Genomic DNA, 23451 nt, shown 5'->3' with positions numbered 1-23451 from the left:
GATCTAACCAATCTGTGGGCCCTATGTAAATCAGATGCCGCTTCCTCAAGCCTGCCTATAAAGCCTGGCGCAGTCCACCGAGGGCTGGCTTTTCCCTTTCGGACACCTCTGTCTTGAAAGAGAGCTACTCTCCTTTCTCCTTCCTTCTGCCTATTAAACTTTCTACTCCTTAACCCACTGCATGTGTCCGTCTGTTTAATCTTCTTGGTGTGAGATGAGGAACCTCAGGTTTTTACCCAAAACAATTGTGCTGCTTCACCAGGAGAAAAGAACAGAGTTTCAGAGCCTACATAAAGGAATCTTGGAGGGAGCCTAACACCTATGGATCTGAGGGAAGGCAGGTGCACCACCAGCTGCATCTGGAGGGGGATCTAAGACACTAGGCAGACAGAGAAATGGCTGCTTCCTGGGTGGGATCTGGGCCCCCAGGAAGACTTTGAGTTTGAGGAAGAACCTCAGCCCCTGCAGAGGCTACCCTGGCATCTCCCCAAGCCTCTCCATCTGGCTGGGTTCTGACCACTCAGTCCTATCTTCGCAGGAAAAGAGACAGTCCTCCTGCTTCGTGAAAACCCCTCATAAATTAGTTATTTGGAGAACCTTGTACCAGCAGGTGGGATTTACTTGCTATTTCAAAAGCCTTTAAGGAAATGTCCCGGGAGTGGCTTGGCTCAGGACAACCAAGGAGGCTTTTCCGCCCCAACCCACCCACTCACCCACCCTGCCAAACTTCCAGCTCTTTGAGACTCTGAGCAACCTTGGGAGAACATACAGTGTTTAAATGACTGCCCATTGCCCTCATAAGCCTGCTGTCTGCCCAGCCTGTCCCCTTGGGGAGGGAGGGAGGATGTCACGCTACACTCCTGGCACTGGCCTCACTTCAGCCAACATCTCCCCGGAGAGGTCGCCTGGCAGGGGCAGACGGCATTTTCAAGCAGTCACATGATGCACCCAGAGGGGCTCTCCCCCTACCAAGCATTCCTTAGGGAGGAAAAGCTGCATCCCAGTCGTCCACTTGGTTCCTCTTGGGGTGCTTGTGCTGGTGGCAGCATGCATGAGACTCCAGGAATCCCAAGTATGCAAGATCCCAGGAGGGCTTATGGCCTGCAGCCGAAGCCAAAGCCAGAAGACCATGCATGGTTCCCCTTCAACAGTCCAGGACATTTCTCCCCTCAGGCCCACAGCCCCCACCGTGTGCTTCCTGACTATCCTCTCTCTGGGAGAAGCTCCTATATCAGAGGCCCATGGAGCAGGGTCTTCTACACCCAGGGAGCAGCCAGCAGAAGCCAGCCCACCATCCTAACCCAGTAAAGTCACCCACCCCGATTCACCAGGGGTTGGGGGCACTGAGGGCCAGGACCGTTTTCACACTACTCCTCACTTGCAGTCTCCAGTATTGTCCATTTTGACCCAAATATCATTTTCCTCCATCTCTGCCTGTTGTGATAAACATCATCTGGTGCTCCTACGGAGCACAGTCTTGGCCTCTTCCAAGATGAAGCAGCAAAGATAAAAACCACACCTTCCTTAATAAATGAATCCGAGATCCCCCGTCTGGAGATAGAGGGGTACTGCACACTTGTGAGAGGAACAGGCAGGTGATGAGCCCCTGGCTTTGTTTCCCAGGCCCTTGTGGGTGTCTCACCAACAGAGCTTCCTGGGACGCTGGGACAGAGAGACTGTAGGAAGCCCCCATGAGCACTGGGGGCTGGGGGCTGTGAACCCACACCCCTCCCGATGAGAACCCCTAGCACAGGCTGGGACATATAAACAGGACTCCCCAGAAGGCCGAGAAGTGACAAGAGAGGTCATAATCCCAGATTATCTAGACCACAGGGTGTGACCTCTGCAGTTTATCTTGTCACCATGGGCAGCATTTCCCAGATTCCCAGATGGTAAACATTATCTCCTGGGGTGGAGGAGGTGGTGGATTTATTGGGCAGGGAAATTTGACATTTTCAACAATTACTCTAGGTGGTTCTCATCTTCCTGGAAGTTTAGGAAACACTGCAGGAGCTTCCTCCACTTGACAGGGCCCACACCTGAGCTCTGCATGTGCTCTCAGGAAAGATCCTGGCTGATTGGCTGAACTGCCGGGTCTCTCTCCCATGACCTAAGGCCAGTTCTGAGGTCTAATTCCTAGTTCCTGTCTCTGGACCCCCTCCTTTCCTAAGACCTACCCTGGAATGATGGCCCCTTCGGGAAAGACCCACTGCCCACATTGCCTCAGTGCTCAACACAGCACCCATATCAGAAAACCAATGGCCACATTCGCATGACTGGGGCAGGTGGCAGGCACCATAACTCTTTCTATCCCCACATGAAACTCTCAGGTAGAGACTGGGTGATATTGCCTGCCCCTCAGCTTTCATCCTCTGGTGGCATGGGTGGGTCATCCCACCTGAATTTGCAGACCTTGTCACTATTTTATCTAGAGTGGGGCCATCAGACCTTCCAAAGCCATAGGAGGAAAATCTGGAGCAAGATTTGTAAGAGTCTGTGTGCTGATGATAATGTCTGGTATTCCAAACCAAGTAATGCACATGAAGAGATACTCAATATCATTGGGCCTTAGGGAAATACAATTCAATGAAAAACTACTTCATATCAAGTAGGACAGCTATACTTTTTTAAAAATAGAAAACAAGTGTTGGTGAGAAAATGGGAAAATTAGACCCCTCACACATTGCTGGTAGAAATGTAAAATGGTGGAAAACAGGGTGGTGGTTCTTCCAAAACTTAGTTAACATAGGATCCAGCAATTCCGTTGCTAGGTATATACCCTAAAGAATTAAAAACAGGTACTCCAACAAATACTTGCGCATGCATGTTCATAGCAGCATCATTCATAACAGTCAAAAGGTAGACATAACCCAGATGTCCACCTATGGATGAATGGATAAACAAAGTGTGGTATATTCATACAATGGAGTATTACTTGGCCATACAAACGAAGTACTGATGTATGTTACAACATGGATAAACCTTGAAAACATGCTAAGTGAAAGAAGCCAGACACAAAAGGTCACATATTGTATGATTCCACTTATATGAAATATCCAGAATAGGTAAACCCATACAGACAGAAAGCAGACTGGTGTTTTCCAGGAGCTGGGGCACAGAGGAGGAGAAGGAGGGGCTGCTTAATGTGTGTGGGGTTTTATTTTAGGGTAATGAAAGTGGCTTGGAATTAGATAGAGGTGGTGGTTTGTATAACACTGTGAATGTATTAAAAGCCATGGAATTGTTCACTTTAAAATGGTTAATTGTAGGCTGGGCACAAGGACTCACCCACTGAATATGGCAAAGGACTGATGGAAATGAAATGGACTTCCATAACCTAAAATCCCAACACTTTTGGAGGCCAAGGCGGGAGGACTGCTTGAACCTGGGGAGTTGGAGACCAGCCGCGGTAATATAGTAAAATCCCATCTCTATGAAAAATTTTAAAAATTAGCTGGGTGTGGTGGTGCTCACCTATAATCCCAGCTACTCAGGCGGCTGAAGTAGGAAGATGGCTTGAGCCCGGAGTTAGAGGCTGCAGTGAGCTGTGATCGCACCACTGTATTCCAGCCTGGGCAACACAGTGAGACCCAGTCTCAAAATACATACATACATACATACACTGTTCATTGTATTATACAAATTTTACCTCAATAAAATAGCTAACAAACCTAAGAAAAACAAGTCACAGTCCACCGAGGGGGGCTTTCAGAAGCTGTCATCCTCTGCCAGCACCGTGATAGGAAAAGAACGCATCTTGCTGGGGGTAACTGATTTGGCCCAGCTCTGCTGCATGTGATTTCAGCCCCGCAATAAACATCCTCACACTTTCAGCATTTTCAAAGCCGGGAGGTTTGCAGACTTCAGCTTCAGTCTCAGGTTTGCTGAATACTGCGAAGGACTGATGGAACCGGAGTAGATTCCATAACCAGAAGATCAAACTTATTCCTGAGCCTGGCAAATCCCTTGCTTAAGTTTATTAGCATAGCATATAAATGTAAAATACCCAGTTACAAAACCCAACGCTGAACCATTAAAAAGCTTCTTGATTAATATGAGGACTCATGAATGCTTAAAAGTAATTCTACCTAGAAGTTTGAGCTCGAGCATTTTAAACAACGGCAGAAGGAAGTTTCGTTCTAATTTTTAAATGTGAATAATTAACCTCTCAGGAGAAAAAATAGCATAATTTTAAGAGCAGTTCAAGCCAATAAATGTCCAATTTAAAAACAGATTAGTACTGCTGGTACCAACTGCCACGCTGACTGAGCTCAGTGGCGATTCACATGAAATCAGTCATTACTTCAGTCAAACTGTTGGAGCATGCATGCCCCTTTGCTCTGCTTTCAGGCACTTAAATGCAGGAATAAACCAATTTGGGGTGAGATTATGGCTTGCGTAAAAGACATTAAAAAATTCACATTTTTGCTACACTAAATTTTGTTACTAAAAAAGCTGTTACTACAGATTTCATATTCTAAAAATCAGTTTTTTTCCAGTTAGAAATACTATTAGTCGGCCGGGCGCAGTGGCTTATGTCTGTAATCTTAGCACTTTGGGAGGCTGAGGCGGGCGGATCACGAGGTCAGGAGATCGAGACCATCCTGGCTAACACGGTGAAACCCTGTCTCTACTAAAAATACAAAAAATTAGCCCGACGTGGTGATGGGCACCTGTAGTCCCAGCTACTCGGGAGGCTGAGGCAGGGGAATTGCTTGAACCCGGGAGGTGAAGCTTGCAGTGAGCCAAGATCGCACCACTGCACTCCAGCCTGGGCAACAGAGCAAGACTCCATCTCAAAAAAAGAAAAGAAAAGAAAACGAAAGAAAAGAAAGACAGAAAGACTATTAGTCATTATCTCTTAAGGTTCAGATCTGGCATTAAATATATATTAACACACCCAACTTATACAATAGGCTTTGGCTAGCAGTATCCTTATAAGAATAAAAAAGCAGTGGTTCAGAGAGTTTTGTTCTAGTATGTCATCATACAGAAAGGCAAATCCTTCCTGAGCCTCTTAAGGAGAATCTAGTTGCCAAAGTGTCCCAATAAATTTCCTGTCAAGAAATTTCACTATAAAAAGACTCCAGGATATCAACATGCTTGTGACTGCCCCAGCATAAAGCCTCCCTAATCATCTTCTTTCAAAAGGAAAGAAAAGGGAGTAAGAAAAGGAGAAAAGAGGAGGGGAGAGAAAGAGAAAAGGGAAGAAGAGAAGAAATAACAAAGAAATGAAGGGAGTAATCTTGTTTCTCTGTTTCAGAAGCAGCTAACCCTGGAGAGAGAACAGACGAAGGTAAACATTAACCACTGCTGCTAGTAGGCCTCTGACAGCACAGGGTAGTGAGCCAGCCTTTCAGAAACCAGCTAGCTGGGTTCAAAACCAAGCCCATCATGTAGAAGCTATGTGACCTTGAAGAAGTTAATTAGACTCTCTGAACCTTTGTTTCTTTATCCACCAATAAAAATAATCTCACCTCCCTCCCAGGGTTGTAGGTTCAAGTGTAAAATGTGCAAATGAATAAATTAAGACAGTCTCACTCCTGTTGTCATTCCCTTTTCATTGAAAAGACATTGAGTACAAATGAATAGAAGCTATCCAAAGAGGGCACGTTCAGTTCCTGGACCCTGGGCACTTTGCCCCTTTCCATGGTCTGAAGCACTAATGGCTGGAATCTAACCTGGAAGGTTGGTTACCCTTGTTGATGCTGTAGCAGGAAAGTCAGAATATAGCCAATGCTATTGTATTTTTTATTAAAAAAATCAAATTTAATAAAATAGTGATCCATTACATATAAAACTGAGCTGCAGTCCATAGTTTACAGTGGGGAAGGCTCAGAAGACAGAGGCAACAATGTAGCTGCAGCATTTTCTTTTTCTTCATATCTAGGAGGCAATTCAGATGGAAGATGAGGAGTATGTGAGACCTCAGAAGATGAATTCGTCCTGGAAATGGTATATATAGATTCACAGTCTCTCTCAGAGGCTACGCCCTCTGAAGCTGGGGTCCTGCTAAAGAGAAGGAGAGAGAACATGAAGGGGAGGGAATGAAAACAGTGACATCCCTTTAGTACTAGGTTCTTTTCAAATGTTTCATTACACGCACTTAAGAGTATTTGCAAGAACCTGAGCAGTAATTTCTCCCACACTCTGCTTTTCATAGATTTGTTTTGATTTCTTACCTCTTCCTTTTCCTAGAGCTGTGTGTAACATTAAGACAGTCTCACTCCTGCTGTCATTCCCCTTGTCATTGAAAAGACATTTAATACAAATTTGCAGATACCATCCAAGGAGAACATAGGCACACACACACACACACACACAAACACACACACTGTTCTCTGCTATTCTGTCTTCTGGGACAGCTAACATAAGGCAGACAAACTTATGCATATGGAAAATTAAAACATCAAGCCACAAACCTGAAGGACGGCAGGAAGGCATACTGGCTAATGGAGTGGGCTCTAACAAAAGTCGACCTGCACTGGAATCTACTCTGCTGCTTCCCAGTTATGTGATCTTGGGCAAGTGAATTAACATTGCTAAACCTCAGTTTCCTTATCTGTGAAATGAGGATGATAACGTTCCTTTCTCCTAGAGTGGATATGAGAATTACATAAACTAATGCAAGAAAAGCCAGACCCTGGCACACAGAAATCATAGTAGCAGCAGTAGTAGTTTAAGTTACTAGACATTGATTTTAGGGTTTGGGGAAGTTTATCATTAGAAGAAAAAAAAACACAAACATTCACGATGAGAATTCTACAGAGGTCCAGCCCTAGCTTGCCCTTCCTCCATGCAGGGCCGCTCCCACATGCACTTCCCTGGATCCCCCCATCACGACCCCATATGAAGCTCTAAAACCAATTCTGTCCTTGTCAGCCACCTCTTTCCCTCTCCCATCAGATAACCTGTGCCCCTACTTCTGTGGAAAAAGAATCTCTACACAACTTCATTCCCTCCAGGCCCCAGAGGAAAAGCACCCTGGCCCCTGCTCCAGGGCCCACTGCCTGCTCCGTCAGGGCAGGGTGGAGAGGGAGTTCCTTAAACACGAATGACAAGGTAAGGTGGTGCTGTCCCCAGCAGTGAGCACCAGTCTCTCTGTCCCTGCGGCTCACTGCGTGCAAAAATGCACATATCTCATTGTCTTACCTGCTTCACCCGGTGACAATTTGAAGCAATTCTTTCTTCCTACACCCTAGTTTCCCATTCTAAAAGGTACCACCAGAGCCTTCTCCAGCCCTGCTCGCTGAGCACACCATTTCTGGGATCTGCACAATCCACTCCTGGGGGTTTCCCACTAGTCCCTGACTCTTTGCCCTCCTGGTTCTCCAACAACCTCTGCAGCTCTGTCTCCACCACCTCCTCTCTCTCCCAAAACCCAGCTCCTCCCAATCTGCCTCCAAGGCCCTCATCTCACTGTGCCTCCACCATCAGCCGCCCACCACCAAAACCAAGCTCATCACCCACGTCCTCTCAGTTGGGGACCTCTGAGCTTCCCTGTCACTCAGCCTGGAACTCATCATCTCCGCCTCCTCCTCAGTGTCATTCTGCATCTGGACCCCCTACCCCAGGCTCCTGGCACCTCTGGCCCGTCCCACTAGAGCCCGCCTCAGAGCCTTCTGTGTGGGGTGGGTGTTGACCTGATGTTCTCTGTGGCCCAGGGAAGGAGTGAATATTGAAGGAGAGGTCCAGCTGTGTTGGGTCAGGGCTTAGGCTGATTTTAGCCAGTCACCCAAGCACAGCCATCAGAGTACTAAAGCCCTTCTGTAACTGTTGGGGATCCCCTGGAACCCTCACACCTCTCCATGATCGAAAGCAGTGAAGCCTAGCATAGCAGGGGCCTCCTGGCCCAGTCCTGGCACTCAGTCTGATTGGTGGGTCGTCAAACATTCTTTTTTTTTTTTTCTTTTCTGAGACAGAGTCTCACTCTGTTGCCCAGGCTGGAATGCAGTGGCGCAATCTTGGCTCAGGGCACAAGGATAGGGTCTGGAGGCAGGGAACCTACGGCTGTTTCACGCTGACTTCCTAGAACTAAATTGAAAGGAAAACCCTAACTTTCCACTGGTAAGTAAGGAAAGGACCAAAGACTACTGCCTTTGCAAACACCCACCTTTGGGCAGATGGGAAATTGAAAGTTTGCATAGGAGTGCAACTTTGTAACCTCACTTCAGCCTCTGATTGGCTGCTTTCTTCAACCAATCAGACTGATTGTGGGCCACTACTTCATTTACATGAGGTGAACACCAAGTTGCCAATGGGAAACCTCTAGGGGGGATTTGGATCCAAGAAGATTCTGGAACTGGGCCCTTGAGCAGCTGTTCAGGCTTGCTCCCACCCTGTGGAGTGTGCTTCCATTTTCAATAGATTTTTGCTTTTGTTGCTTCATTCTTTCCTTGCTTTGTTTTTGCATTTTGTCCAGTTCTTTGTTCAAAACACCAACAACCTGGACACCCTCCAGCGGTAACAGGCTCACTGCAACCTCTGCCTCTTGCGTTCAATCGATCCTCATGCCTCAGTCTCCCGAGTAGCTAAGATTACAGATGCCCGCCATCATCCCCGGCTCATTCTTCTATTTTTAGTAGAGTCGGGATTTTGCCATGTTGGCCAGGCTGGTCTGAAACTCCTAAGCTCAAGTGATCCACTTACCTCAGCCTCCCAAAGTGCTGGGATTACTGGTGTAAACCACCGCACCCGGCAAGGGTTGTTAAACATTTTAAGTATCACCCTTGTTAGGAGCACATAAAGATGCCTGGAGTAGGCTTCGTATTCACCCAGCATGATCACTTTATCATTTTTAACTTATGTGCTGCCCAAAGTTTCCTGAAAGGTACTGTTAATATCAAGACACGAATTCTGACATAACATCAGCAAAAAAAATACTCGAATGCCTCCTGGTGAACCACAGCCTTAATACTAGTGTGGCCTGAATTCAGGCCTCTCTCAAAGTTCAAATTGAAATTCTTACCCATAGTTGAAAATACTGTAATATGAAGGGGGGCTTTCATTCGGAAGCAGACTGTTAGTCCCAGGACTCTCAGTGACCGCAGAAGCTGAAGATTCAGGAAAGTAAGGTGGTGGAGGGGGCGGAAATATTATTACCGAGTCACCTAAGGAAACACAATATTTAGTTGAAGACAGGTGGGTAATAAATGGAAGCAAATTAGCAAAAGCAAAATTAAGTATATATTTGGCCCATCTATATAAAAGGTCAATACACCTGCTGCTAACTCCAGAATTTAACAGTGAGCCCATTAAATGTATAAAGATAGAAAAGTAGACTAGGTTACCGGGAGCTAGGAAGGGTTAGGGAGTGGGGGAGTAGGAATTGCTGTTTGATGAGTACAGAGTTTCTGTTTGGGATAATGGAAGAGTTCCGGAAATTGATGATGGTGATGGTTGAACAACATTGTGACTGTATTCAACGCCACTAAACCATTTAAAAATGTGCAGTGGCTCACACCTATAATCCCAGCACTTTGGGAAGCTGAGGAGGAAGGATCATTTGAGCCCAGGAGTTGGAGACCAGCCTGGCCAACACAGCGATACCTCATCTCAAAAAAATTAAAAGAAAAAAATTAGACAGATGTGGGAGTAAACACCTGTAGTCCCAGCTACTGGGAAGGCTGAGCTAGGAGGACTGCTTGAGCCCAGGAGTTCTAGGCTGCAGTGAACCATGTTTGTACCACTGCACTCCAGCCTGGGTGACAGAGCAAGACCCTGTCTTTAAAGAAAGGAAAAAAAAAAAGCCAGGCATGATGGCCCACGCCTGTAATCCCAGCACTCTGGGAGGCGGAGGCGTGGTGAGAGGCGCCTGTAATCCCAGCTACTTGGGAGGCTGCTTGAACCCGGGAGGCAGAGGTTGTGGTGAGCCAGGATCACATCACTGTACTCCAGCCTGGACAACAGAGTGAGATTCTGTCTCAAAACAAAAAACAAAACAAAAAGCAGTTTAAATTGTGTATGATATATATGTTTTACCACAAAGTTTTTTAAAGTAGGCCTACATTTCAGAATCCAGAGTGCTGACCATTATGGTATGAAAGTGGGTCTATATTTCGTAGCAAGTCTAAGCCCAAGCCTCTCTGTGAATTGTTTGCTAACGAGCTCCCTTCCCTCCTCTGGGGTGTTTATTGCTGATAAAGCTTTTCTCGTTTCCAGCCTACAACTTAATTCACAAGTTAGCTGTTAGCTAAAGTGCCTTGTTGCTCAAATGTAGTTTCAGCCCCTGAGCAAATGACAATAAGCTATACTACAGTCCCTAACTGTTATTTACCAAAATTTCACCCAACTATACAGATGAAGGTTGAACCCAAACAAGTTTGGTTTTTGCATTTCTGTGGCTACTGTTCACTCCAGAATACATCCTCGTGTTTTAAGGAGAAACTAGGGACTAGATGCAAGTTTTGTATTCCGATTCCAATATAAAATGCACCACACCACTGGCCCAGAACAGTGTACAGCTGTGGCAGCACCACTGCTGGGGGCCTGGCGAAAGCCTCTGAGAAGCTGGCAATAGCAATAACAGTTCAGAAAAAAGGAAGAAGATGTGGCTTTACTCCCTGTAGGCAGGAGAGTGGTTCGCACTCCTAGCACGTCTGACACTTGCTTAGGGTGGTATAGGATTCTTTAAAATGATGGGGGTTCCAACCTTAACAAGCTAGGTGACCTCCTTGACCTCAGCTGCCACAGCTACAGGCTGGGTGGTACCTGCATCACAGGACAGGTAGAAGGAAGGACTAGATGGGCCGATTTGCATCTGGCAGTGAACACAGTGAGGAGCACAGAGCCAACTCTCTCAGCTCAACACCAGCCAAGGGCACTGATTTACATGATGAAGAAACAGCACAGAGGCAATTGGCCACCGGCTCCACTCTCTACCCTTCATGAGCCACAGCAGCCTCAATCATTTCCCAGAGGGAATTTAGCCCTTCAGAAAATGCATTAATTCTCTCTCCCCTTCCTTCTGCAAGGAGAAGGCAATGAGAGTTTAAAATACGTTTCGCTAATCTAAAGGTGAGAAAGCATAATAGTTGTTCTGGGATTCTCATTTACTTTTTAAGAAGGTCTTGGTAGGTTAAGAGGAATCAGGGTTGTGTTCACTTCCATTACACACTGTAGAATAAAGAACCTGTGAAGTAAGCCTTGAGGGCAGGCCAGTCATCTCTCAAAAACACACAAGGAAATGCTCCATAAGGCTCTCCAGCCCTTTTTCCCAGCAGCTCGGCCTGCCCACACCCTGCAACCTGCTCTCCCTGGAAAGAGGCCTCTCCTCTGCGAGTTCCCTTTCATGCATCTTTCAGAACTTGATGTCCTCTGTGAGCGGACAACAGCCACACCCCTCCAGGGAGAGCTGTCTCATACACCTGCTGTGTATCCAGGATAGCACTGAGTGTCCCCACAACAAGGAGAGAGAGCATGCTGCTCGGATTCAACAAATGTAAACCCTATCCCACAATATCAAAGGAGAGGAGTTAGGATGCAAGATTTTCATATGTTTGATGGGGATTTAAAGGGTTAAGTTGAAAAGATTTTAAACCATGCGGTGCCAACTTCACGACAAGGACACCAGGAGCAGCACCACAGCTCTGTACCCTGCCTCCACTCTGATTCTAGCCACCAGGTGGAAGGCTGGGCCCAAAAACTCCCCTTGAACCATTCCCAACTAAATGGAAGCATAGCAGCGTTGGATGAACATATTTACTTGCACCCCATGGTGTTCCTCAAAAGCACTGAGAACGTCTGTCAAATTAAAGGGAGCCCCTTTTTCATGTAATAACTTCCAAGAATGGAATCACACTCACGTGCCCTGGGCAGGGTGCCATGCAAGGGCTGTTCTGTGGGTGTGCCCACACACTTGGGTTGGAACCTTGCTCTACCACTTGCTAGGGTGTGACCTTAGGCAATTCACTTGATATCTACATACCTCATTTTCTTCCTGTGTAACATGGAGGTACTAACAGTATCTGCCTCCTTGGGTTGCTGTAGGTGTGAATGAATTTCACACAGGGGGACCTTTCAGAGCACATGATAAAGCACTTAAATGGGTGTTTGGCACAAAAACAGACCCTATATAAGTGTTAGCTATTGTGAATATATAACTAACATTTGTGTTGTCACCATAAATATATTAATGCATAAATATATTAATAAGTAAGCTGGGAGCATCCACCCTGGCTCTACACAAGGAATGGCTACAGATCCATCTGCCCCTCCTCTCCAAGGCTGGTGCCATGCAAGTCCAGCAACCCAGTTCCTCCCCTCCAGGCTGCGGTCAGTGAATTCCACCACTTCCAGTAGACAGCCCCAAACAGGACATGCATCTCACTCGTCACACTCCCTCTCTGTCCCCTCCATGCTTTCTGTTCTGCAGACCTCTTTTCCTAGCCTTTTAAATGTCATTGGTTTCACAACTTCACTCTTCAAAAGCAGGAGACTGAAAAAAAGTGATCTGCCAGTGAGCAGCAATGGGGTTTTTCCTTGGTTGTGTGAAGCTGAGGCCAATGCTACTGCCACTGTTCTGAGGTGGCAGGCTCCGGGAAATGGCACTCCATCTCTTCTGTAGAACCCGGGGACCAAAAGGAACTTGTAGGCATTCCATGGGAGAAAGAAATGACAGGTGCTGTCATAGTTCATCTTGGTTCATCCTGCTGCTTCCAAGCTTTGCCTCAGCCCTGCAGCCACGGATGATGTCACAAAAAAGGGACAACACAGAGACAGTGCAGAGGCCCCTCAAAACACCTGAAGACTGCTGGACTCAGACAGATCCAGAATCCTAGAATGTTAGTGCTGCAGGAATCTTAGAGAGGCACTGCTCGTTTTACAGAGATATAAACCAAGGCAGGAGAGGTTAAGGACTTACAAGGACAGCCAGTTAGTGACAGCCTGGGAGGAGAACCCAAGTGTCCCACAACTAAAATGCTATGTGGTTTTGGTGTGAGAATAACAGGGGTAACAGGGTCACTTAGTGAGTCCCTAAGGTGGCAGAAGGCTCCAAGGCTGTCCTCACAGTTCTTCTCACTTTCCTCTTAATTTGCTCTGTGACCTCAGTCAAGGTCAATTTAATATCCCAATGCTTTGCAAAGTAGGAAAGAGTTGCTGGGGGAAAATGATGTATACAAGGTTCCTACAGAGCTTCCCACAGCAGCAGCATTGTGTATGTACACATGATGGGGGTGTGCGCGTGTATGCACACACATGTGTGAGAGATGGAAGAAGTGAGAAAGAGAATCCAGACGAGAACCAAGAGCAGCTGGTGAAACCCTGCTGCAAAGCCACTGTGATAGAAGCAAGAACGCTAATGACAGCAACCCACCTACAGTGACCTCGACAGCCTCCATACTCTGGATCTGTCCCTCTTCTCTCTCAGAGGCATCCTGGCCAGCATTCAGCGTGTTTCTTTTCTTAATGTGGGCAATCACGAAGAAACACAATCCCACAAGCACAATCAAGGGCCCCATGATCTGCAGAGAAAGGAACCCACACATCCGAGGCTTTGAGTCGCCAGTGTCTGTGTCGTTTAGCGGTTCCCGTGCCCAGTCGGAGCCACATCCAGGGACCCAAATGCCCAGGACGCTGATGAGCATGCCGCTTGTCAAGAAGAGAAACCCAAAGATAAGGCACTGGGCAAACTGGCGGCTCTCTCCACAGATGAAGGCTCGGTCGGGGTCCATCTGCTGACCTCTCTGCAGCCCTGCACGGAGCTGAAGTTGCGCCCGGGAGCGGGCCAGGATCACAGCCCCAAGCCCAACCACGACACACGCAGGCCCCGCCACCTTGAGCACCATGGGGCAGTCTGGGAGGGGTTTATATTGGCATGCCTGGAACCCAAAGATGGAGAGCAGGACTCCCACACACAACAAGACGGCGCCAAAGACAAAGAAGCAGAAGATGAGCTTGCTGACGTGTCTGTCCTGCTGGTCCCCATCTGGCTCAGCAGCAGCTGCAGGAGACATGTCCAGGAGAGCCCCTTCCTGGAGGCAGGATGGGATGTGTTTTCTTCCCTCCAAGATTTCAGCAGCTCTGCAAACACAACCAAACACCAAATTAACGTGGGCACAGGTGTTCCGGAACCACCCTGGTTTTTTGCTGTCCATTTCTGAAATCACACCAGGATGAGGCCTTGGGGGTAGAACTTTATGCAACTGATAAGCTGTAGAACAATGACTTAGTTTATGAGTCAGAAAAACTAGTATTCAGAAACTCCTAAATATGTAATTTTATGAGATATTCAAAACAGAGGAAATTCAATTACTACACATCTAAGGGTATCTTTTTTAAAAAATGAAAGAACAAAAGAAACTGGGTGTGGCGTTTCATTTTCTGAGTCTTACAAAATCATTTCCCTGGGGAAAAAAAACACTGGTGAATGAGGGAAGAACCACAGGGATTCTTTCTGATTGCAAATGCCCCACTTTTCATCACAGCTGCTCTCAGCACTTTCAAGTCAGTTCAGTAACTAACTTTCCATTTCCTGTTTTAGACTACGGCAGCCTTCCATTTCATGTTTTATTCTAAGGCTACATCTACAAAAGACCCAATTTCAGCAGTTTCAATAGAATAAGAAGGCTGTTCAGGAACACAGTGGGTTTGGTGGACTTTTAAGTTGATTCTATCAAAATGTGGTTCTTGAGGCCAGGCGCGGTGGCTTGCACCTGTAAGCCCAGCACTTTGGGAGGCAGAGGCAGGCAGATTGCTTGAGCTCAGGAGTTCAAGACCAGCCTAGGTGACAGAGTAAAACCCCATCTCTGCTAAAAATGCAAAATTTAGTCAGGCATGGTGCCTGTGGTCCCAGCTACCTGGGAGGCTGAGGTGGGAGGATAGATTGAGCCCGGGAGCTGGAGGTTGCAGTGAGCCGAGATCACGCCACTACACTCCAGCCTGGGCAACAGAGCAAGACCCTGCCAAAAAAAAATGGTTCTTGGGTTCTCAACAAGCACAGACTGGTGACCCAGTTGCTTGGGTCTGGGATGACCCTGGAAAGTGTGGCACAGCAGGTCAAGGGGAGCTCCATTTTCAGGGTGGACAGGTACCCAAAGGCAGGTGTGGCCTCTCACTCACCCTCCTCCATGGGTGTCACCTACTTCCACAAAGAGGTTGAGACTCATTTAAAAAACAAGCAGCCAATAAAATTGCCAGTTATAAAGCACAAAATGGGTGGAGGGGGGGAACTTGACTATGAAAGAATAGCATAAGTGGAATCAAGTGAGAAAGCACCTTCCACAAAATCACCCAAGCCCTATACTTCAAGGGTTTAATATACTAAATATACCAAGTAGTTGTTAAAGAGTTGTCTAGCTTACACACAGCTGACTTAATTATCTCGTTATCTTATTTTACTCCAATGAATGGGATCTTTTACCAGGACCCCATGAGTCAGGTCCTGAATTTGCAAAGACAATCCAAAATCGTGAAGACTATTTTCACCTGCCCAAGGAAAGAAAACTTTTAAAATATTTTGTGCTTCTCACACCCATGGTCACATGAAGGAACTCAAGACTGAGGCCCTAAGCCCAAGATGATCTTGACAAACCAAAATCACATTGAAGGAAGGTCAGTTTAGGTAAAGAAAGCAAGCAGGTAATCTTACACCAGGAAAACTTTTCCAGGAAAAGTACGATAGAATCAGAAGGAAGTTGGGGAAAAAAAGGAAATAGAGGAGGGAAAAAAGCTTTCATTTCAAACTTGGGAAAACTTGATATACAGATGCAGTTAAGCTGAGACAAAGAAAGCATTGCACTAATTAATTTTTTTAATGTTCCCATTTTTTATAAAGTCAGTAACATCCTGCAGTGAATAAGAATTTCATATTGAGTATACAGTAGTCCTCACTTATCCTACAGGGAGTACATTCCAAAACTCCCAGTGGAATGTAACGATGGAGAGTCCTGAAATCTACATATACTGGTTTTGTTTGTTTGTTTGTTTCTTTTTAATTTTTTCCTGAATCATGCAATCTCTTCCGCGGTTTCAGAGACAAGGAAGAGAAGGGTGATTCTCGGCTGCAAAGTCCTCTCAGGAATTCATTTATTCCCAGTATAGTCAACTTTGCAGCAAGTCACAAGGCTTCAACTGTCTTAAGGCAAATTCCCAAACACCAGTAAACAGAAGCCCGAAACTGAATCTGTAGTTTCTTGTCCGTGGACTTGTGGACTGAGCACCTGGCTGAGGTGCTCTGATCCAAAATAGTGTGGCAGTAGTCTCAGTCTCTCTCCTTCCCCGACAGATGCACTCACAAACGGATACAAAGACACCCACACTCACTCGCAATGAAACCTTTTCCAAACATCACCCTACACTTAACCTCCCCAAAATCAAACTCCCCTCCCCAACATTCCTATTGGTTTTCCAAAAGACATTTGCAAAATTCACAGCAGCTCTCCACGTCCAAAGCTCTGGTGAGTCTGAGGAACGAAACCAGGGGCAAATGCCTTCTGCGTGAAATAGGTTTGAGGCTTTTAAGGAGCCCGAGAGCAACCAACAGCCCGAGGGGCTCGCAGGGGCGCAGGTTGGGCTTGGATACCCAGCGCCTCCGCGCTGCCGCGGCTCCTCGCGCCCAGCCTGGCCGCACAGCTCAGCGCCCGACCCGCCGCCTCCGGCGCAGGCGCGCGGGCCGGGGCCGCTTACCTGAGGCTGGGTCCGGCGTCCCCGCTGACCGTGCTGCTGTGGGCACTGGCTGGGCGCGGCGTCCGCCTCCGCATGCGGCCTCGACTGCGCCGGTCGCCCAGCACCCTACCCCCGGTGCGTCCTGGTGCGGAGGGCGGGCCCGGGCGTATTTAGAGAAAGAGGCGGTGCCGCGCGGGCGCGGCGGCCCGGGGAGGGCAGGGCAGGGCAGGAGCGACCGGTGGGAGCTGGCCGCCACCGGGGGCCCGGGGCGCGCCCAAGAGGGAATGGAGAGCCAGGGGCGGCTTCGGAACCCAGGGCTGGCGGGTTTGGCCGCCTCTGCGCCCGTGGCTGTGCGCTCGAGGAATCTGGGAGAAATGGGCACCTTTCACGGCTGCCTGGCCCGCACGCCTGACGGGGGCCGGCGAGTTGAGATGCTCCCCCTGGCTGGCGGAACTACACGCCCCGCCCGCAGAGACCCGATCCCTCTCGAGGCCTGAGGCCCAGTTCCGGAGGGGCGCGAGAGAGCGGCTGCGTAGGGGTCGCGGAAGAAGTGCCTGCCCCCCTCCCCCCACCGCCTCCCTCTTGGTCGCGGCCCAGGCAGAACAGGGTACCCTGCCCCGGCCGCCGTGGCCTTGGCCACCGCGAGGTCCGGGGCGACTACACACAGCAGCCCTGTGGCCCTCCTGCTACTCCGGAGACCTGGAGTGGGGTTACAGGGGGAAGCGCCTCGCTGCGAGCTCCCCATCGAACAGGATGTGGAGCCACCGGGTCACTGAAACGACGTGCGCTCTACAGAATGTGAGACAAGGGCACTCCACACCCAGCCATTCAGGCCTGAGGTCCTGGCTCGGATATTGAGGCCGAGACGCGCGGCAAGCGCCGCGCCGGACTAGCTCTGACCTTTCCGCACCCACACGTCTGCACACAGCCCTCCTTTGCCATAGAACCCCCTTCCTGGTTCTCTACCACTAATGATCTGCCGGAATTAAACTGGTCACTTTCCCTGCCCTTGAACCAGGAGTTTGGGGATGAGTTTGCCAATCGCTGTGCTATTTGTAATCAGCCCCATGACACGTGATACGGATCCAACTGTGCTAGTTTCCACACTAGGGGTCAGGGCACTGTGGAAGGGGAGTCAAGGGTTCTCTGCCCAAGCGCAGAGGTGCCCTAAGCCGTGAGGACTTCCTAGCCCTGCCTTCTCTTCTCCGCTTCCTTTCTGCCTTGCCTGAAACCCTGTCTAGAGTTAAGGCCAATGGATGAAACTTTTCAATGTACAAACAAGCACTTTACCTACCTGATACAACAAGTGGTTCTTGGTCATGCTCAATGAGGGTAAAGTGTGAAGCAGGCTTAGCTAATCATAGAGGTGAGAAGAGACTTAAAGAACGGGTCAGAGAGAGGTAAAGAGGGTAGGGGGGTTATCTGGGCTTTAGGGTTCACCAGGGAGGCAGAACGGACAAGTTCTAGCATTGGAATTTGGTGGGGCACTTGCCTGGGTGGCCAAAGGTGGACTTTTTCTTAGGGTGCCCGACCTCTGAATCCCCGCCATAACTAACAGCCATGAACAATGCCAACACTCACAAACCCTTGCTCTGTCGTTCTTTGCTGCATCTCTCAGTTCAGAAAAGGTTGGAGGCTGCAAGGGGACAGGAGACTGAGAAAAACAGTCATTTGTCACTTGAGGAAACTGAGGCCCAGGCCGACAGAGGTAAAGTAGCCTCTGCAGCTGGTTGACGTGCAGAGAAGGCCTGAGCCAGATGCACTGACCATTCAGTGTTTCTCCCGCAGCACACCTGTCACTCAGAGGACACACAATGCTGTGAACCCAGAAAACGCCCTTTTATTACATGGACTCATGATGCCAAACACGTTTAGATTATTATAACAATACAAGCACTATGTCCCAAGGACATTACAGTAATCTATATTGGGGTGGAGATATCCTTCCTGGTCCAAGTGTCAAGGTATACCACCTTCTGGAAGGGCACCAAAGCATGCCCAGTGGATGGGCAGATACCCAAGACTGAATTGTACAACAGCAGGCACTGGCTTTCTAAGAACTCAGGCCCTTATTATAGGATTTGTCCCCTCTGACACAGGCCTGTGAACAACTTTTCATTGTGCAAAAGGGTTTCCTTGTTCTTTCCCTACTCATTTTTCCCTTCCCCCTTATTTGAAACTCAATCTCTGGCCATGTCATGTGCAGGCCTGCAAGGGGCCTGTTGATACAGCTGCCCCTCTGGTGCCACATGACTGCAGGCTCACCACCCATGACAGATTTGAATATCCTGGCACCAAGGACAATCAGATTAGCCTGCACTTGGTATATCTGCTGTTCTCACTGTTTGTGTCTATGGGAGCCTGTTTGACTAAACTCCTTGGAAACTGATCATCGATCAAGTATGAAAGACACACCCATCAGCCTTTAAGGTACTTATCTTCGTAGCCCACCTAGCCTTAGGAGAGAAGCTAGGTGACCTGGTCACTATCTAGTGGTCTTCCCTAGCCTGTGTGTTAGTGAAAAAGATAAAACCAGACCGAATCCTTAGAAAAACAGCATCAGAACAAGATTAAAAACCTCAAATTCAGTCAGTGACTGTAGAAGCATAAAGCAGAGGCATGTGTTCATGTATTTAGCCAGCACAGATTTACCAAGAACCAATAAAACACGGAACTTGTATTTTATTGAGGAGAAAGGCAATAAAATATGTAAGTTATACAGAGAACTAAAAAGTGATTAAGTGCCAAGGAGAACAATAAATCACAGATGGGGACTGGGGAGCACAACATTTTAAATAGGGGAGTTAAGGAAGGCATCTCTGAGAAGGTGAGATTGCAGCAAAAACTTGAAGGAAATGAGGAAGCAAGTGTATCAATGATCTATTATTGCATAACAACTTACCCCAAAACTGAAGTTTGAAACAGCAAAAATGTATTCTCAGGGTTTCTGAGGGTCAGAAACTGCGTGTGGCTTAACTGGGTACTTCTGGCTGAGCCTCTCAGAGGCTGCAATCAAGCAGTTGGCCAGGGCTGTGGTCATCTGAAGGCTGGACTGGGGCTGGAGGGTCTGCTGCCAAGGTGGCACATTCACAGGGATGTTGGCAGGAGGCCTCAGTTTCTCACCATGTGGATTTCTGCACCCAGCCTCCCCTCGCTTGAGTGATCCAAGAGAGAGCAAACGAAGGGGAAGCTGCAGTGCCTTTTCTGATGAGGCTCTGCACTTCCACACCATCATTTCTCTTTATTCTGGTCCTTAGAATTGAGTCACAAAGTCAAAGGGAATGGGATTAGGTGCCACCTCTTGTAGGGAAGAGTAAGAAAGAATTTGTAAGCGTAGTTTGTGATTTTTTTTATGGGAAGTAGGGAAGAATGCTTCAGGCAGAAGTAACCACAGGTGCAAAGGCCCTGAGGGGGAAACACACATATTAGCATATTCAAAGAAGAGCAAGAGGCCAGAGTGGCTGTAGCTGGTGAGCAAGGGGGAGAGTAGGAGAGGAGGTCAGAGAAGAAAGGCATGTGCAGGGCCAAGGGCACCAGGTTGTGCAGGGCCTTTGAGTAGGCGGGAAGACTTTGAATGGTTTTTGAGCTGATGTGATGAGCTTTGACAATGATGTGATCTGATTTCTTTTAACAAAGAAATTGGTGACTGTTGCGATGAGAATAGCCCAAGGAGGAGCCAGGATGGATGGGAAGAGGCCAGTTAGGAGGCTGTGGTAACAACCCAGGAGTGATGTCTGTGGCTTGTGTTTGAAGGTGATGAAAGGGATGAGACTCTGGATATATCTTGAAGATAGAATCAATGGTATTTTCCATGGACCACATGTAGGTTTTGATTCCAAGGTTTTGGGCCTGAGCAAGTGGAAGAATGGTTCTGGCACGATCAAGATGGGGAATCCTAGGAGTGGGACAAGTTTGAGGTGGGGAACTTCAGAGTCCATTTGGGGAGATGTTAATTTTGTCCATTAGATATCCGAGTAGAGAAGCTGAGTAGGCAATTGATTATGGAGGCTTGGGGTTCAGGAATTTGGAAGGAATACTTTCCTATGGTCTGTGAGTGACATTACAAAGTTGAGGAGGCTGGGCTCCCTCTCTGGAAGAGTGACAGTTATTCCTATGGAGGGCTCTGAACACACATAGCAAGGGACAGGCTGGTGCCAACCACTGTGCAGTTTTCAGATATTTCTGGAGTGCAGAGGGCAGCTAGTGCGGCTGGGAGGGATGAGTTTCTCCCAGCCTAGGGGGCTTCGGCTACTCTGTTCCCAAAACACTGCCCTAAGGAACGCATATCTTTCACTTCAACAAGACAGGCCATGTATTTCTTCCCAGGGCCCTGCCAACCCTGAGAAGAAACTCAGGGCAAGTGGTGTGGATTGACCTGCAGAATTCAGTGTCACCATTTTTCAGAATTCACAAGATGGCAGAAAGACAATCAGCTAAACAAGTCTGCCAACTTCTAGGTCTCTTCTCAGTTGGTCTCTCTCTAGTTCTGCCCCAAATTAATCTTAGCACCCAGAAGCACACATTTCCCTGCTTCCAATTTCTGATGTTTTCTGACCCCCAGCTGGGCTTGGTTTATAGGAATTTATTCTCCAGTGCTCAGTCTTGGGTCCATGTTTCAACACATATTTCCAGGACTCCCAGTGACTCCTCTGATCCAACCTGGGCCCCATCCAGCTGTATAACCCTGAAAACGGTGTACCATAGTCCCTGGGATATTTTCCTCCTCCCTAACTCCCAGGTCGGACTTAGACCCAAGGGCCTGAGAGACATATCAGGAGTGCGAGTAGAGGTTGACTAATTTGGAAAGCTTGAATTGAAGGTTTAGACTGGCTCCCTTAGCTGATCCGGAGTGCAAGGGCTACTCTTTTGCAGAGTCATTTTATGGCCTGAGATGGTGCTGTTGATTTTGCACGGTTAATAACAGCTCAGCCTTGCAGTGAGCTGAGATCCGGCCACTGCACTCCAGCCTGGGCGACAGAGCGAGACTCCGTCTCAAAAAAAATAAAAATAAAAAAATAACAGGTCAGCCTGAGTGCTGCTAGCCTTAGCCAAGGGTGTGGAATGCAAGCAGTTTTTCAGAGAAAGTAAGAATTTGCTCGGAGCTCACTTGGCTTTTCTGAGGAGGCCTCTGCACTGCCAAGGGAGAACAACCCCCCCTCAACAGTGGCCACAGCATCTGGTCTGTGGCTAAAGGAGACCAGCATGTTGATATTAAGAGTTCTATGGAAAAGTACTGTCTCTTCACTCATTCACTGCTGACTGGATCCCAAGGAAGGCACTATTTCTTCCTAGCATGTAGACAGGGGATGAGTCAAACTGAGTTTAGATCCTGGCTTTGTCATTTACCAGCTGTGTGACCTGGGACAAGTAAACATCTTTTCTGTATCTTAGTGTTCTCATCTGTAATGTGAGAATAATCAGACCTACCTCAAAGGATGTCTTGTTTGAAGAGTAAATAACTGGCACATGGAGAACAATCAATGAATGGATTTCTCCTTAACTACTACTCATCTAACTACACTCATCTCATCTTCCACCTGTGGCTCAGGAAGCTTGAGCTGATGAATCCATGGAGACTGTAAAGAGATAGCAGGGGAGGTCGATCAGGGTGCTCACTGAGAGCAAAATGTGGCTCTGTTGACTTCTGATGCCCAGTTGGCAATGGTTGGAGTCCCAGCCTGCCAGCTCAGCTATTTCTCGCTATAGCCCATCTCCCAGTTATTTCTAGAAGTTCTTAAAGGTGTGCATCACATGATCTCAAAAACCAGCCTGTCCAACTTGTGTTATCTGCCCTGTTGGTCTACCTTTGTCTTGGCAAGGTCTGCAGCCTCCAAAGCTTCTGAAATGGGCCTTGCTGCTGCTATCTTTAGCGGGGCATGTGGTATCCTGCCAAGGGTGATTCCTTAGCCAGTCAGTGGCCCAGGGCTCAGGATTCTACCTGCCTCACATCTCCTGGATCCATCTGCATGTCTTGGCCCAATCTCCATGTCCTTGGTTCTGGCCCCTCTACCACCTGGTTGTCACTGATGATTCCAAGAAGGATTCAGATCAGATCACAGTGCTCCAAAAAATATAGCAAAGTGAAACAAATGTGCAAATACATGATAAAAACAAAAGAAGAAAAAGAAAGAAAAGACTTATTGTATATCCTACCTCCTTCAAACAACTTGCTGTGATGTGCATGGTGGTATGGGAACCTTCTGGTGTCATGCATGCAGGTAACTTACCTATTTTTGGATCAGGCATGGAAACTTGTCTGAGACACTTGGAGATGACTCCCAAAATGGTCTGACCCAGAAATCCAGAAAGGGGCCCTCTGATGTCCCGGGGTGCTGTACATGGGGAACATGCCACCCGGCTGGGGGTCCAGGGGGAAGGGGTCTTCCTGGATGTGGCCTGTGGAAGTGTCCTGAATGAAAAACAGCAAAACGCCAGGTACTATGAAAATAGCAAGGGGAATGAGGAGCCAGGGCCCATCCTCACTGGGGAAATGGCATTTAACTGGAACCGCAAAGAATGAATGGGTGCTGTGGCAGAGCACACAGACGCCCTCTGGAGAGGAGACCTGGCGCCGGTCATCTCTTCACAGTCACACACTTAAACACTTGACTTCTCCCACAAAAACTTCTGGCCTAAAAAAATTCATCAATACTTATCTAAACACCTGAGAGCCGGGAGTCTTTGATAAATTAAAAGGCAGTTTGGCAGTAAGCCACCTCCTGACTGCCCCAGATTTTCATAAAAGGCCCTTTGTGGAAACCACAGAATGCAGGTAAAGCTAGGACTTGAGGCGGTGCTGATTCAGAAAAGAGAAAGAGAAAACTACTTTTTAGGGTTTTTTTCTAT

The 23451-nt window shown here is 47.8% G+C and overlaps 1 protein-coding gene across 2 annotated transcripts; it reads right to left on the bottom strand.

Annotated features, from left to right (window-relative positions):
• Positions 1-5732: 5732 nt before the first annotated feature.
• Positions 5733-16764, bottom strand: TMEM171 (transmembrane protein 171). 2 transcript variants are annotated; one of them, XM_017890641.1, is made up of 4 exons: positions 16627-16764; positions 13316-14022; positions 8969-9110; positions 5733-6012 (listed from the first exon to the last, which is right to left on the bottom strand). In XM_017890641.1, the coding sequence occupies exons 1-4, from the start codon at positions 16698-16700 to the stop codon at positions 5820-5822; spliced, it is 1116 nt and encodes a 371-aa protein (XP_017746130.1). In that variant the 5' UTR covers positions 16701-16764; the 3' UTR covers positions 5733-5819. The 2 variants fall into 2 exon arrangements, with proteins under 2 accessions (XP_017746130.1, XP_017746132.1); XM_017890643.1 differs by having other exon boundaries at positions 5738-6009.
• Between the last annotated feature and the right edge of the window lie 6687 nt (positions 16765-23451).

The sequence above is a fragment of the Rhinopithecus bieti genome, unplaced genomic scaffold (genome assembly GCF_001698545.2).
Source record: "Rhinopithecus bieti isolate Rb0 unplaced genomic scaffold, ASM169854v2 scaffold_18354, whole genome shotgun sequence".
NCBI lineage: Eukaryota > Metazoa > Chordata > Mammalia > Primates > Cercopithecidae > Rhinopithecus > Rhinopithecus bieti.
Note: the sequence above shows the minus strand (reverse complement) of the source record. Positions and strands in the feature narration are given on the sequence as shown.